We start from the raw sequence: 13261 nt of genomic DNA on the forward strand, positions 1-13261 counted from the left end.
CAAGAAATCCTGATGTGTGCACATACCCTTAGGGTACTATTAAAGACAGTAAAAACTGAAAAAAGTTTTTAAAAATATTAAAAAAATAAAAAAAACATACAAATATTCAAATCATCCCCTTTTGCCCCATTGAAAAGAAAACAATTAAAAAATATATACATATTTAGCATCGTTGCATTCAGAAATGTACGATTTATCAAAATATAAAGTAAATTAATCAGATCGGTAAATGGTATAAAAAGAAAAAAAATTAGAAACATTATTATTATTATTATTTATTTATTTATTTATATAGCACCATTAATTCCATGGTGCTGTATATGAGAAAGGGGTTACATACAGAGTTATAGATATCGTATACAGTAAACATGTTTACAGTGACAGACTGGTACAGAGGGGAGAGAAACATCAGAATTACGTTTTTCTGGATGCCAAAACTTTGCAATAAAACACAATAAGAGGCGATCAAAACATTTTATCTACCCGAAAATGCTATCAACAAAAACATCAGCTCAGGTTACGCAAAAAATAAGCCCTCACCCAGCCTCAGATCCCGAAAAAATTAAACAGGGCTCAGTAAATTGCAAGAAAAAAAAAAATTTAATACAAAATTGGAAATTTTTTTTCACCACTAAAATAATAAAAAACTATACATGTTTGATATCTGCGTACTTGTACTGACCTGGGGATTCATATTGCCTCTCCAGTTTTATCATATAGTGAACATGGCAAATAAAAAAAACAAAACACAATTGTGGAATTGCATTTTTTAATTTTTTTTTTACCGCACTTGGAATTCTTTTCCCATTTTCCAGTACGCTATATGGTAAAATCAATGGTGTCATTCAAAAGTACAACTGGTCACACAAAAACCATCCATCATGTGGCTATATTTATGGAAAAAAATAAAAAAGTTAAGACTCTTGGAAGAAGAGGAGGAAAAAATGAAAGTGAGAAAATGGAAAATGGTCATGTTGGAAGGGGATAGCTTTGAAATATGCAGAAAATTGTGCTTGTTCAAGCTTGGAAAAAAATCATGTCTTGGAAGCAATCTTGTTAACATGGATGGATACATTCAGAATCAATATTAAGATTGTATAGTTGACTAGGGAGACATAATTTGCATGAAAAATATTATTCCCATAATCAATACCCATGTCTGGGATTCCTCCCGCAAAGGCACCATACATAGATTGCACCCCCCACAAATATATAAATATGTAGGGTGTTTCTATCCACTAACCTTCCTTCCATTTACATAAAAGATAAGCTGATCAGATGCAACCATGGCTTCAGGTCTCATGCTGCTGGAGCTACAGATCCAAGCAGGCGCTTAGCACTAGCACAGGATAAAACTGGTGTTTACTTATTAACTTTTGGAAGGAGGAGTGAAGAGGAGGAGTGAAGAGGAGGAGTGAAGAGGAGGAGCACGTGGGTGGACGAAGATACCTCTCTAAGAAAGATTTGTGGAAACAACTACTATTCATCCTCCCTGTCGTTAGATGTCTAGTATTTAGCTTCTAGTGTGAGTTTTGAAGTGGCTCTGGTTTTAAAATGTCAGGATATGTTTTATAGTTTTATGCATTTAAAGGCTGCTCTTCATGTTTTATACCAAGCTGAGCCATTTTAAAAAGAAATCTTTTTGCTATTGATAACCTTTATACCCATTTACATTTATACCCTAGGAAAACAGCTATGGAAAGAATTTACTGGTGGTGAAAGTGGATCGTCCTGCAGATTGAAAAAAACCCTTTGTTTTAAATACATTTTTACTTTCCGAGAATGAGTGGAACATATTTAGATGTCTTCTTCACCACTCTTACAATTTATGCTTGTGCTTTCTTTATTAAGAGGTTTTAACCATAACGTTAATTAAAATAAATTGGTCTCGTAGAACTTTGTATCCACTATGAGAAAAAGTGCAATGTTTTCTTCTTCATTTAGTGACATCAATGGACCAGGGGATAAAAGTTCCAGCCTTATCTCTTGGGATCTGAAAAACAATAAGGAAAATGAACTCTATTTGTCATAGCATATGACATGTTATATATATACTGTATTATATGTACTAGTAATAAAGTATATACTTGTGGATCTCAGAGATAGATTTTGAACCAAAATATACATCTATAATCAAGGCTTATTATTTAAGATGGATGAATTTCAAGAACACTTTATTAATACAGTGTGCCTCTGAAGTTAGACAATACAAATTCCTTGCACCATTATTTTGCAAAAAAGGCAGTCAATGCAGTATATGTAAATTGGGTTTTATTGCTGGCTTAATTTATTTTCTTTTTTTTCTGGATAACGTATCTTATAATGTAATCATGAACAACCAACATTTCCCCCCCCCTCTGAATTGGAAAGCCAAAATCTTACAGATGATGACTTAAGTAATATACAGATGATTCTCGCAAAATTAGAATATCATCAAAAAGTTAATTTATTTCAGTTCTTCAATACAAAAAGTGAAACTCATATATTATATAGAGTCATTACAAACAGAGTGATCTATTTCAAGTGTTTATTTCTGTTATTGTTGATGATTATGGCTTACAGCCAATGAAAACCCAAAAGTCATTATCTCAGTAAATTAGAATACGTTATAACACCAGCTTGAAGAATGATTTGAAAATCCGAAATGTTGGCTTACTGAAATGTATGCTCAGTAAATGCACTCAATACTTAATCGGGGCTCCTTTTGCATCAATTACTACATCAATGCGGCGTGGCATGGATGTGATCAGCTTGTGGCACTGCTCAGGTGTTATGGAAGCCCAGGTTGCTTTGATAGCAGCATTCAGCTCATCTGCATTGTTGGGTCTGGTGTCTTTCACCTTCCTCTTGACAATACTCTATAGCAGTGTTCCCCAACTCCAGTCCTCAAGGCCCACCAACAGATCATGTTTTCCTTTGTTTTGCACAGGTAATGCAATTATCGCCTGGGCAATACTACGGAAATCCTGAAAACATGACCTGTTGGTGGGCCTTGAGGACTGGAGTTGGGGACCCCTGCTCTATAGAGTCTCTATGGGGCTAAAGTCAGGCGAGTTTGCTGGCCAATGAAGCTCAGTGATACTGTTGTTGTTTGAAACCAGGTCTTGGTGCTTTTGGCAGCGTGGACAGGTGCCAAGTCCTGCTGGAGAATGAAATTTCCATCTCCAAAAAGCTTGGGGCAGAGGAAAGCATGAAGTGCTCTAAAATTTCCTGGTACACGGCTGCACTGACTTTGTTCTTGATAAAACACAGTGGACCTACACCAGCAAATGACGTGGCTCCCCAAACCATCACCGATTGTGGAAACTTCACACTAGACCTTGGAAATCAAGGTCCCAGAGTCTGGAGAAAGCATGGGGAGGCCACAATCCAAGCTGCTTGAGGTCTAGTGTTTTTATTGTCTGTGCAGACAGTTGGCAAAACTGAATAGTGTCCATTCCAGTCTACATTCAGTATATTTGCCCACGTCTATGTGGCATGAGAAAGGCTCATTCAGAGCCGAAACGTCGCCCAGACGTGTGGGTTGAATAAATCCTGCACGTTTTTCACTAAGGATATGGAGTGCTGCACTTTTTTTTGAATTTGTATGAAGTTTGGACAATCATAGGACAGATTGCCAGGGGGCTTTGCACCCAAAGATAAGTAAAACGTTGTGCTGTTCCTGTTTTTTATTACTATGTGGTAGGTGGCTATCAGTTATGTACGTGTTGAATTGTTTTAGCCTAAAAAGCGTGAAAAGTTTTGAAGAGTGGGTTAAACTAGGTTTTTGACCCTACATAAATGGGGTTATCTACCTTCAGGAAAATAACAGTCTCTGGGCACATTTTGTTACAGGAAAACAAAGTGCACTTGACTCCCTTTCCCTGGGTGCTCTCAGGATTTGATATTGACTGCAGCACTAATGTCACGTCGACAGCACCAACATCACAGTAGCCAATCATTGAGCTCAGCGACTTTGTTCATGTAACCGTACACCCTGTTTAAAGTCACTGAGGTCACTGATTGGCTGTTGCACCGTTGACGTTATGTCAGACGCTAGTGCTGCAGTCAGTATCAGATATGGGGAGCAGTGGTGGAGATTCAGAGGTGGAAGTCAGTTTGTTTGTTTTTTAGCAGACTACATCCAGGGATCGGTATTTTCTCTGCTACAAATTTTAGCATTGTATAAGAAAAACAACGTCATATAATGAATCCTTATAATATTTAATTGTAATTATTTATACAAAAAAGCAGTTGGCTGTGAAAAATTCAATTAACGTTTCAAGGGTTAGGTAGGAAATACAATAGTGTCACATTGGTGGGAGCTCTAGGCACTTCCTATTGATCAGGCCGGTATAGCCATGACATCACACTTATGTGCCGGAAAATTAAAAGATGGCTGTTACCTTGCAGTGCAGTTGTAATTGGCTGCAGACATTGGATGGCTCAATACTTTTTATGATGTCATATAGTTGGTATTTAGCTAATCGTCTGTAAACTGCAGAACTTACCATCTTTGTTAGGGAGTCTTCACAGGCCATTCTAATTTTCTCTGGAGTCAGTGGGCTGTTGAGTGTGAAAATCTTAGGTGAACCACGTTCCTTCCGAGCAGAGTCCACGGCATCTTTTATGGCAAAATATACAGAACTCCCCAAAAACAGGGCAGTTTCCCCCACACCCTAGAAAAGAATATTGGATATGGAAAGTGTTACATCAGCTAAAGAAGTCCTGTACCTTCTGCATGAGAAACTGATACAACTTTGTTTCAGTCACATGTACTAGAGATGGGCAAATTTATATGTGTGGAATTGAATTCCACTCGATTTTACAGAAATCCGTATTATGGAGATTATAGATTTTTTTTCATTCAATCCGGGCTAATTCAACAAAATGACAGCCAACTGTGGCCGCAATCTTGTTGAGGGCCGGAAAAAGCTTATAAATAAAGGAAAACATACCTCATCGGCCGTTCCTGCTGCTCCTCGCCCTCTGCACTTCCATCTCGATGCATCTCCGGCTTGGAGTTCACTCTAGGCCAGGGCTTCCAGCTGCAAGCAGTCCCCGGAGTTCAGGATCTGGGGCTTACTCGTAGCTGCAAGTCCTGGAATTGTGTGGACACTGGACCCGAAGGTCACTGTTCATGTGTACTTAACTCCAGGGAAGGCCGGAGTGAACATTGGGACAGTGGCGCGGAGCACAGGACAGTTAGTAGGGAACAGTAGGAGCTGCCAGAGAGGTGAGCAGTGAGGTTAGTATACGTTATTTTTTCCAATTTCTACATGTTTCGTTTATTATGCTTGGGGTCTAGACAGACCCCAGAGAAAAATAAGGAACATTACATTTACAGAGAATAACTTCTTTGCAAATGAAATTTCCCGGTAAAATCCGCGCAAACAGGAGAATTAAAATGTTGTCAAATCTGCTCATTTATTACATGTACAATGTACAGGGAATATGTTTCTCATGAGCCCACTTTAATAGCTGTTATTTCTAACACAACTATGCATTATAGTCATAGGGATCCATCTTATCCTTCATAGGAAGGGTCTAATAATAATCTAATATTATTCTTTCCCCCTTCACTCCACACCTGTTACTCTCCTGTCCCGGCTCCAGCCTTGGGCCTTGCACCCTTCTCTTCTGGCTAGATCTGTACTAGTCTATGCCAGGTTATTCTGGTAACTGGCAAACAGCTGTGATATCACCGATGGCATTTTAAGGGCTCATACTCATGTGCGTTTAAAACTTCGCTCCAATGTTGATCCAGAAAAGGAAGAGGAGTGTCATGCGAGTACAATGCAATTTTTGTCACATAGCATCTGTATGACATCCGTATTCAATGCGTTTTTTTCTCTGCAGCTATCATTCTACAATCATTTACAATATTCTATAACTGATGAAAAAATCAATTAAACTTGCGCTAAGAAATGCATATAAAAGAGGGCCAAAAAATTAAGATAATTGTAATTTACCTGATGAGGAGAAAGAAGATAGAAATAAATGAATGATGACGTTGCTTGTATTAAATGATGGGTACACTATTCGAGGTCTGGAAATGGAGACATATAAATATAAAAAGTATCAAAAATATATGTGTAAAGATTGCGGGAATCCTATAAATTAATATCCACAATCATAACACCCTAAAATGAAACAAAATAATTCCGTCCTAGTGGATGCACATGTCAGAGAACCTTGAAAGAAATCGTACCTGCCGCAGGATGCACATCAGGTGAACGTAGACAATGCCAGTAAGAGGCGATGCAGGTGAATACTGCAGATGAAAATACCTTCACCGTCTTTGCGGAGATTAAGAGCGCTGGCGGTAGTTCATAGCGTGCTGTCCCGGCCGGTGACAGCCGCCGCAAGAGAAGGAGCGTGTGCGAGGAGCGCGGCGCTCAGAAAAGCTGTAGTTGGCAGGACCTGCGTGATGTTCGGGTCACGTGTCCAGTAAGTCATGTGGTGCCCCTGTCGGAGGTACGGAGCACTGGGGGAGCCAAAATTAAACGTAATCCGAAACGCGTTGGTTTAATTTTGGCTCCCCCAGTGCTCCGTACCTCCGACAGGGGCACCACGTGACTTACTGGACACGTGACCCGAACATCACGCAGGTCCTGCCAACTACAGCTTTTTTGAGCGCCGCGCTCCTCGCACACGCTCCTTCTCTTGCGGCGGCTGTCACCGGCCGGGACAGCACGCTATGAACTACCGCCAGCGCTCTTAATCTCCGCAAAGACGGTGAAGGTATTTTCATCTGCAGTATTCACCTGCATCGCCTCTTACTGGCATTGTCTACGTTCACCTGATGTGCATCCTGCGGCAGGTACGATTTCTTTCAAGGTTCTCTGACATGTGCATCCACTAGGACGGAATTATTTTGTTTCATTTTAGGGTGTTATGATTGTGGATATTAATTTATAGGATTCCCGCAATCTTTACACATATATTTTTGATACTTTTTATGTTTATATGTCTCCATTTCCAGACCTCGAATAGTGTACCCATCATTTAATACAAGCAACGTCATCATTCATTTATTTCTATCTTCTTTCTCCTCATCAGGTAAATTACAATTATCTTTATTTTTTGGCCCTCTTTTATATGCATTTCTTAGCGCAAGTTTAATTGATTTTTTCATCAGTTATAGAATATTGTCCCTGCGTCCTCCTATGTGGTAAGGAGATACTTGCTGCTTTTTTATGCTATATCACTAAGCGCCGCTACATTACTTTATATACAATCATTTACAGGAGCATTTACAGTGTCGTATGCTACAGAATGGTAATGTAAAAAATCGCACGACATATGGGGGGTCCGTGTGTCGCCCTTTTTTTTATTACACCCATTGACTTGCATTGGTGAGTCTTATCCGTTATACACGTCCTCTCGAAGTATGATGCGATTTTCTTCTCATTCAGATTCCAGCTGAGATAAAAATCGGAGATGAGGACTAAAATCAGTGAATAGCATTAGTCAGAGTGCAATCCCATTTTTTATTGCAGATGAGTATGAGCCCTGAAGCCGGCTCAGGCAGCTGCCAGCGTATCCAGGAAAGTATAGCATCTTACTACAGAAGCTTTTGCAGGATTTGCAGGATTCCTCCAGACTTTACTCCAGCAAGCTGGTTAATTATCTTCCCTGCAATTCCTGTCTGCTTTCCAACATACTATGGTGCTTTCTTGCACAGTTTGTTTAAAGCAGCTCTGCTTTACACAGTTTTTTTCACTAAATCTGTGTCTATGTACATGTAGTGTAGTGTGAGTGTATTAATATACTCCCCTGCCACCGAATTCTTGGGGATCCAGTGCCAATCTGCTCCTCTTCCCAGGGATGTCACTGGACTTCAGACTATCCGGACCGCTCTACACTGCATGCGTCAGCCGGAAGTCATCAGCTCCATAGACTAACATTGTAAAAGCTACTTCTGGGTCACGCATAGCGCAGTGAGACCGGAGAGTCCGAAGAGCAGTGACATCACTTCAAAAAGAAATGGCATGGCGCTGGATCTCCGAGAAGGCTGCGGTAAGTGAATTTATTAACACGCACTGCACGCACATAGAAACATGTTTAGTGAAAGAAAACCTTATTGGGAGTGCTTCTTTAATCCAGATACTATTGCACTCACAACTGGGCAGCGACACGTACCACGTACTCTACCATATTAGTGGTGTTCATACCTTCAACTCTGCTGTAACGGTGTACCCAAGAACAAATTAATCTCTGCCCTACAGGTGTGGTTACACTTTCATCTCCACTATCAGGTGCTGTTCACACCTTAATATCTGCAGTGGAGGCATCTGATTGTATTGCCCCCTTCTATTCCTAAGCTGCCCACACTAGCACTGTAGTCCTGCTGCATCATCGCCGCCAGTCCGCGCTGCTCACCCTGACCTACAGCTTACACAATCCAACTCACCCATAACAACGGCCTAACATTTATTTTACCTTTTTTGACTCTTCCTTTCCTCGATTCTCCTTTGCCACCTTAACATTCATGAATTAAAGAAAAGGGGGTAATTCTATTTACAGAAACATCACTACCTTTATAATGTGCTGTGAGGATATCCAAACATAAAACTTTCCTTCACGCAATCTTCAAACGACAGGATAAAACTCAAACTGCGTACAGGCGCTACTGGGGGCAAGCTTATTACATGGATACAGGTAATAATTAAAGGGGTTGTGTGGGCAAAACAAAAAAGTTCCCAATGGTCTTGGAGCTGTAAAAAAATAACAGTTATACTCTCGTAACGGCACTCACCCGAATCTACAGACCACAGTGCAGCCTACGCTGACACATGAAGCCTATGATTGGCTGCAGCAGTCAGGTGACTTGAGCAGCGCATCATCAGATTTTTTTCTGATGATGTGTTGTTCAAGGTGGGTGCTGTGGCCAAAAACAGACTGCAGCGGCCCTGCTGCTGGTGGAACGGCGACATCATCGTTATCTATCTCTGTAAAGACAACAGAGGGGCCTTCACTGGATCCAGATAGTTGCCAGTAGCCGAATATCAATTTGTTATGTTTTTTCCAGTTTCAGTTCCCCTTATGAATAACCTGCCCTTCGTGGATCCTGCCTACAAATGGCCTGTAGTAAAGGTTAACAGTTAGATGGAGAGGCTCTTGTATATATACAGTAGCTTATTGGAGTTTCTAAAGGATAATTGAGTAACATGGCAGCTCACCTTGGAGGAGTATATGGTATATGGATTCTTGGATGATGCCAGAAGGGAGATATTAAATTCAGTGGGAACGTCACACACAGCAGGTATCTTATACTTATCAGGTCCTAATGTATGCATGTCTCCTTGTGGAGAATAATAGAGCTCTTCTAATGTGAACAGACCAACTCCCTGAGTAAAGGCACCTTCAAGCTAATAGGAAATATAAGGATAAAACAGAAAAGTACATGAAAAATATTAGATGTACATAATAAACCATATACTTATTTCCTGTGCTATAGCTTTTTTTTCCGCAGTTTTGCCAATTTATTTAGCAATATAAATACTCCCCTTTTTCTGTACATGTTTTGTTTCGTGGATAAAACACTGATCATTCATAGAATAATATGTGGAATTCAGAGTCCTCAATGGTTGATATCTTTTAGTGGCTAACTGAAAAGATGGTAACAAATTGCAAGCTTTCGAGACTACACAGGTCTCTTCATCAGGCAAAGACTAAAACAAATTCTGAAGAATCACATATTTATGCACAACACAGCACATAACTGTCATTATGTGAGAGTGATAAACAGTTGTGTCCATAAATATTGGAACTCTATTGTCTACAGCCAAGCCATCAGATACAATCATATATGTTCCAACCCCATGGATAGGAATGAACACCTTGGTCGCCTCAGAAAGACCTTTTTGAATCAGGGCTACCATCCAAGAACAATTGAAAACCAGATCACAAGAGACACAAAAATATCAAGGAATCACCTGCTACATTACAAAGCTAAAGAAGAAAATAACCGGGTGCCTCTAGTAGTCACCTACAATCCAAATCTGGAGGTGCTAAGGGGAGCTGCACGGAAATTACAACCTTTACTACAAAAAGATGCCCGCTTACAATCCATTTTTCCTGACCCCCCACTACTGTGTTTTAGGCAGCCCCCAAATCTAAGAAGCATCATTGTCAAGAGCTCCTTGTCCACTCCAACAGCTGCAGGATCCTTTCCTTGCAACCAGAAAAAATGTAAAACCTGTCCATTTATAATGACCACGGACAAGATAAATATCTCGAATTCACATCAGGACTACAAGATCCCAGGTACCATCAGCTGCATCACATCTAATGTGGTGTACCTAATTATTTGTACTAAATGTCCAACTCGGGGTCTGTATGTGGGGAGACAGGGCAGAAACTGAGAACAAGGATGAACTCTCACAGAATAAGAGAAAAAACAATGGATCTACCTGTGGCCAAACATTTTTGCATGCCTGATCATAGCACCATGGACCTGAAATTACTTGTATTGAAAGGTAGCTTCAAATCTCAGAGAGACAGGAGAATCTGGGATTATAAACTTATGATGACCTTTGACACACTTAAGGTACCGTCACATTTAGCGACGCTGCAGCGATCCAGACAACGATCCCGATCGCTGCAGCGTCGCTGTTTGGTCGCTGGAGAGCTGTCACACAGACCGCTCTCCAGCAACCAACGATGCCGGTCCCCTGGTAACCAGGGTAAACATCGGGTTACTAAGCGCAGGGCCGCGCTTAGTAACCCGATGTTTACCCTGGTTACCAGCATAAAAGTAAAAAAAATAAATCACTACATACTTACATTCCGGTGTCTGTCCCCCGGCGCTGTGCTTCCTGCACTGACTGTGAGCGCCGGCTGGAAAGCACAGAGGTGACGTCACCGCTGTGCTCTGCTTTCCGGCTGGCCGGCGCTCACAGTGCAGAGAAAACAGCGCCGGAGGACAGACAGCGGAAGGTAAGTATGTAGTGTTTTTTTTTTTTTACTTTTACGCTGGTAACCAGGGTAAACATCGGGTTACTAAGCGCGGCCCTGCGCTTAGTAACCCGATGTTTACCCTGGTTACCAGTGAAGACATCGCTGAATCGGCGTCACACATGCCGATTCAGCGATGTCAGCGGGAGATCCAGCGACGAAATAAAGTGCTGGACTTTCTGCACCGACCAGCGATGTCACAGCAGGATCCTGATCGCTGCTGCATGTCAAACTGAACGATATCGCTAGCCAGGATGCTGCAATGTCACGGATCGCTAGCGATATCGTTTAGTGTGACGGTACCTTTAGTGGAGGAATGAATGTGTCGCACGGATTTATGTCTTTTTACATCAATTAAGGAATTTGCACTTCAGACCTTAAGGGGCATCATTACAAAGAACCATATCCCATTCAGAGGACAATAAAGCATTCACTCCTTATCTAGGAACTGTTCCAATATTTATGGACACAATTGTTTAAAACTCTCCCATAATGACAGTTCTGTGCTGTGTTGTGCCTAAATATGTGATTCTTCATATGTTGTATTAGTCTGTGCCTGATGAAGAGGCCTGAGTAGTCTCGAAAGCTTGCAATTTGTTACCATCTTTTCAGTTAGCCATTAAGACGTATCAATCACTGAGGACTCTCAATTCTAAATATTTTTCTATCTAGTGGCTAACACAGTACCAAGATATATATCTTTCCTGATCATTCGTAGCAAATTTCCCATGTGGTTTGCAGTGGATTTTGTTGTGGGATTGCCGTTGAGTTTACCCTATGTATTAGGCTTCTTTCAGATGTCTGTTTTAATGTACTGTACATGTTCTATCCTTATTTCTAATGGAAAGAACATGCACCCATTATAGCAAAGCTGAAAGAAAAGCACTGGAGTATAAGCCGGTATCCATGCAAAGTATAGGAGCATGTTCACACTGGCCATTAAACAGAAAAAGACCTAAGATAGAAACAAAATGAACATATACCCTGCTGTAAGTAAGTAAAAATTAAATGTGAATATGAATCACATAAGGTACTTAGTATACACTGTTTTTGATCAAAAAAGCATAAAATTCATCCCACCAGTTCCAAGGTGTACCCAGTCGGGATAATACTAATCTCTAGTCATCTCACCAGCGCCAAGGTGTACCCAGTCTGAATGATACTAATCTATAGCATTAAAACATTACCATGTGTCAAAAATGACCTCAATGTGAATAAGGGCCGAGCAGGACCTGGACACAACTATGGACACCCAGCAATGGGAAGCTACAGTGGGGCAAAAAAGTATTTAGTCAGTCAGCAATAGTGCAAGTTCCACCACTTAAAAAGATGAGAGGCGTCAGTAATTTACATCATAGGTAGACCTCAACTATGGGAGACAAACTGAGAAAAAAAAAATCCAGAAAATCACATTGTCTGTTTTTTTAACATTTTATTTGCATATTATGGTGGAAAATAAGTATTTGGTCAGAAACAAACAATCAAGATTTCTGGCTCTCACAGACCTGTAACTTCTTCTTTAAGAGTCTCCTCTTTCCTCCACTCATTACCTGTAGTAATGGCACCTGTTTAAACTTGTTATCAGTATAAAAAGACACCTGTGCACACCCTCAAACAGTCTGACTCCAAACTCCACTATGGTGAAGACCAAAGAGCTGTCAAAGGACACCAGAAACAAAATTGTAGCCCTGCACCAGGCTGGGAAGACTGAATCTGCAATAGCCAATCAGCTTGGAGTGAAGAAATCAACAGTGGGAGCAATAATTAGAAAATGGAAGACATACAAGACCACTGATAATCTCCCTCGATTTGGGGCTCCACGCAAAATCCCACCCCGTGGGGTCAGAATTATAACAAGAACGGTGAGCAAAAATCCCAGAACCACGCGGGGGGACCTAGTGAATGAACTGCAGAGAGCTGGGACCAATGTAACAAGGCCTACCATAAGTAACACACTACGCCACCATGGACTCAGATCCTGCAGTGTCAGACGTGTCCCACTGCTTAAGCCAGTACATGTCCGGGCCCGTCTGAAGTTTGCTAGAGGGCATTTGGATGATCCAGAGGAGTTTTGGGAGAATGTCCTATGGTCTGATGAAACCAAACTGGAACTGTTTGGTAGAAACACAACTTGTCGTGTTTGGAGGAAAAAGAATACTGAGTTGCATCCATCAAACACCATACCTACTGTAAAGCATGGTGGTGGAAACATCATGCTTTGGGGCTGTTTCTCTGCAAAGGGGCCAGGACGACTGATCCGGGTACATGAAAGAATGAATGGGGCCATGTATCGTGAGATTTTGAGTGCAAACCTCCTTCC

General features: G+C 41.0%; 1 protein-coding gene across 2 annotated transcripts in view; it reads right to left on the reverse strand.

The window, feature by feature from the left end:
* Positions 1 to 259: 259 nt before the first annotated feature.
* Positions 260 to 13261, reverse strand: part of LOC138644800 (aldehyde oxidase 1-like) — a 252342-nt gene continuing 239340 nt past the window's right edge. Inside the window, exons 33-35 of one of the 2 annotated variants that reach the window (XM_069733618.1) lie at positions 9165 to 9353; positions 4491 to 4658; positions 260 to 1993 (exon numbers count right to left, since the gene is read on the reverse strand). In XM_069733618.1, coding sequence (XP_069589719.1) covers positions 1937 to 1993; positions 4491 to 4658; positions 9165 to 9353 — 414 coding nt within the window. In that variant the 3' untranslated portion in view covers positions 260 to 1936. The remainder of the gene's footprint in view (positions 1994 to 4490; positions 4659 to 9164; positions 9354 to 13261) is intronic. The other variant, XM_069733619.1, reaches the window with a different exon arrangement.

The sequence above is a fragment of the Ranitomeya imitator genome, chromosome 7, assembly GCF_032444005.1.
Source record: "Ranitomeya imitator isolate aRanImi1 chromosome 7, aRanImi1.pri, whole genome shotgun sequence".
Taxonomy (NCBI): domain Eukaryota; kingdom Metazoa; phylum Chordata; class Amphibia; order Anura; family Dendrobatidae; genus Ranitomeya; species Ranitomeya imitator.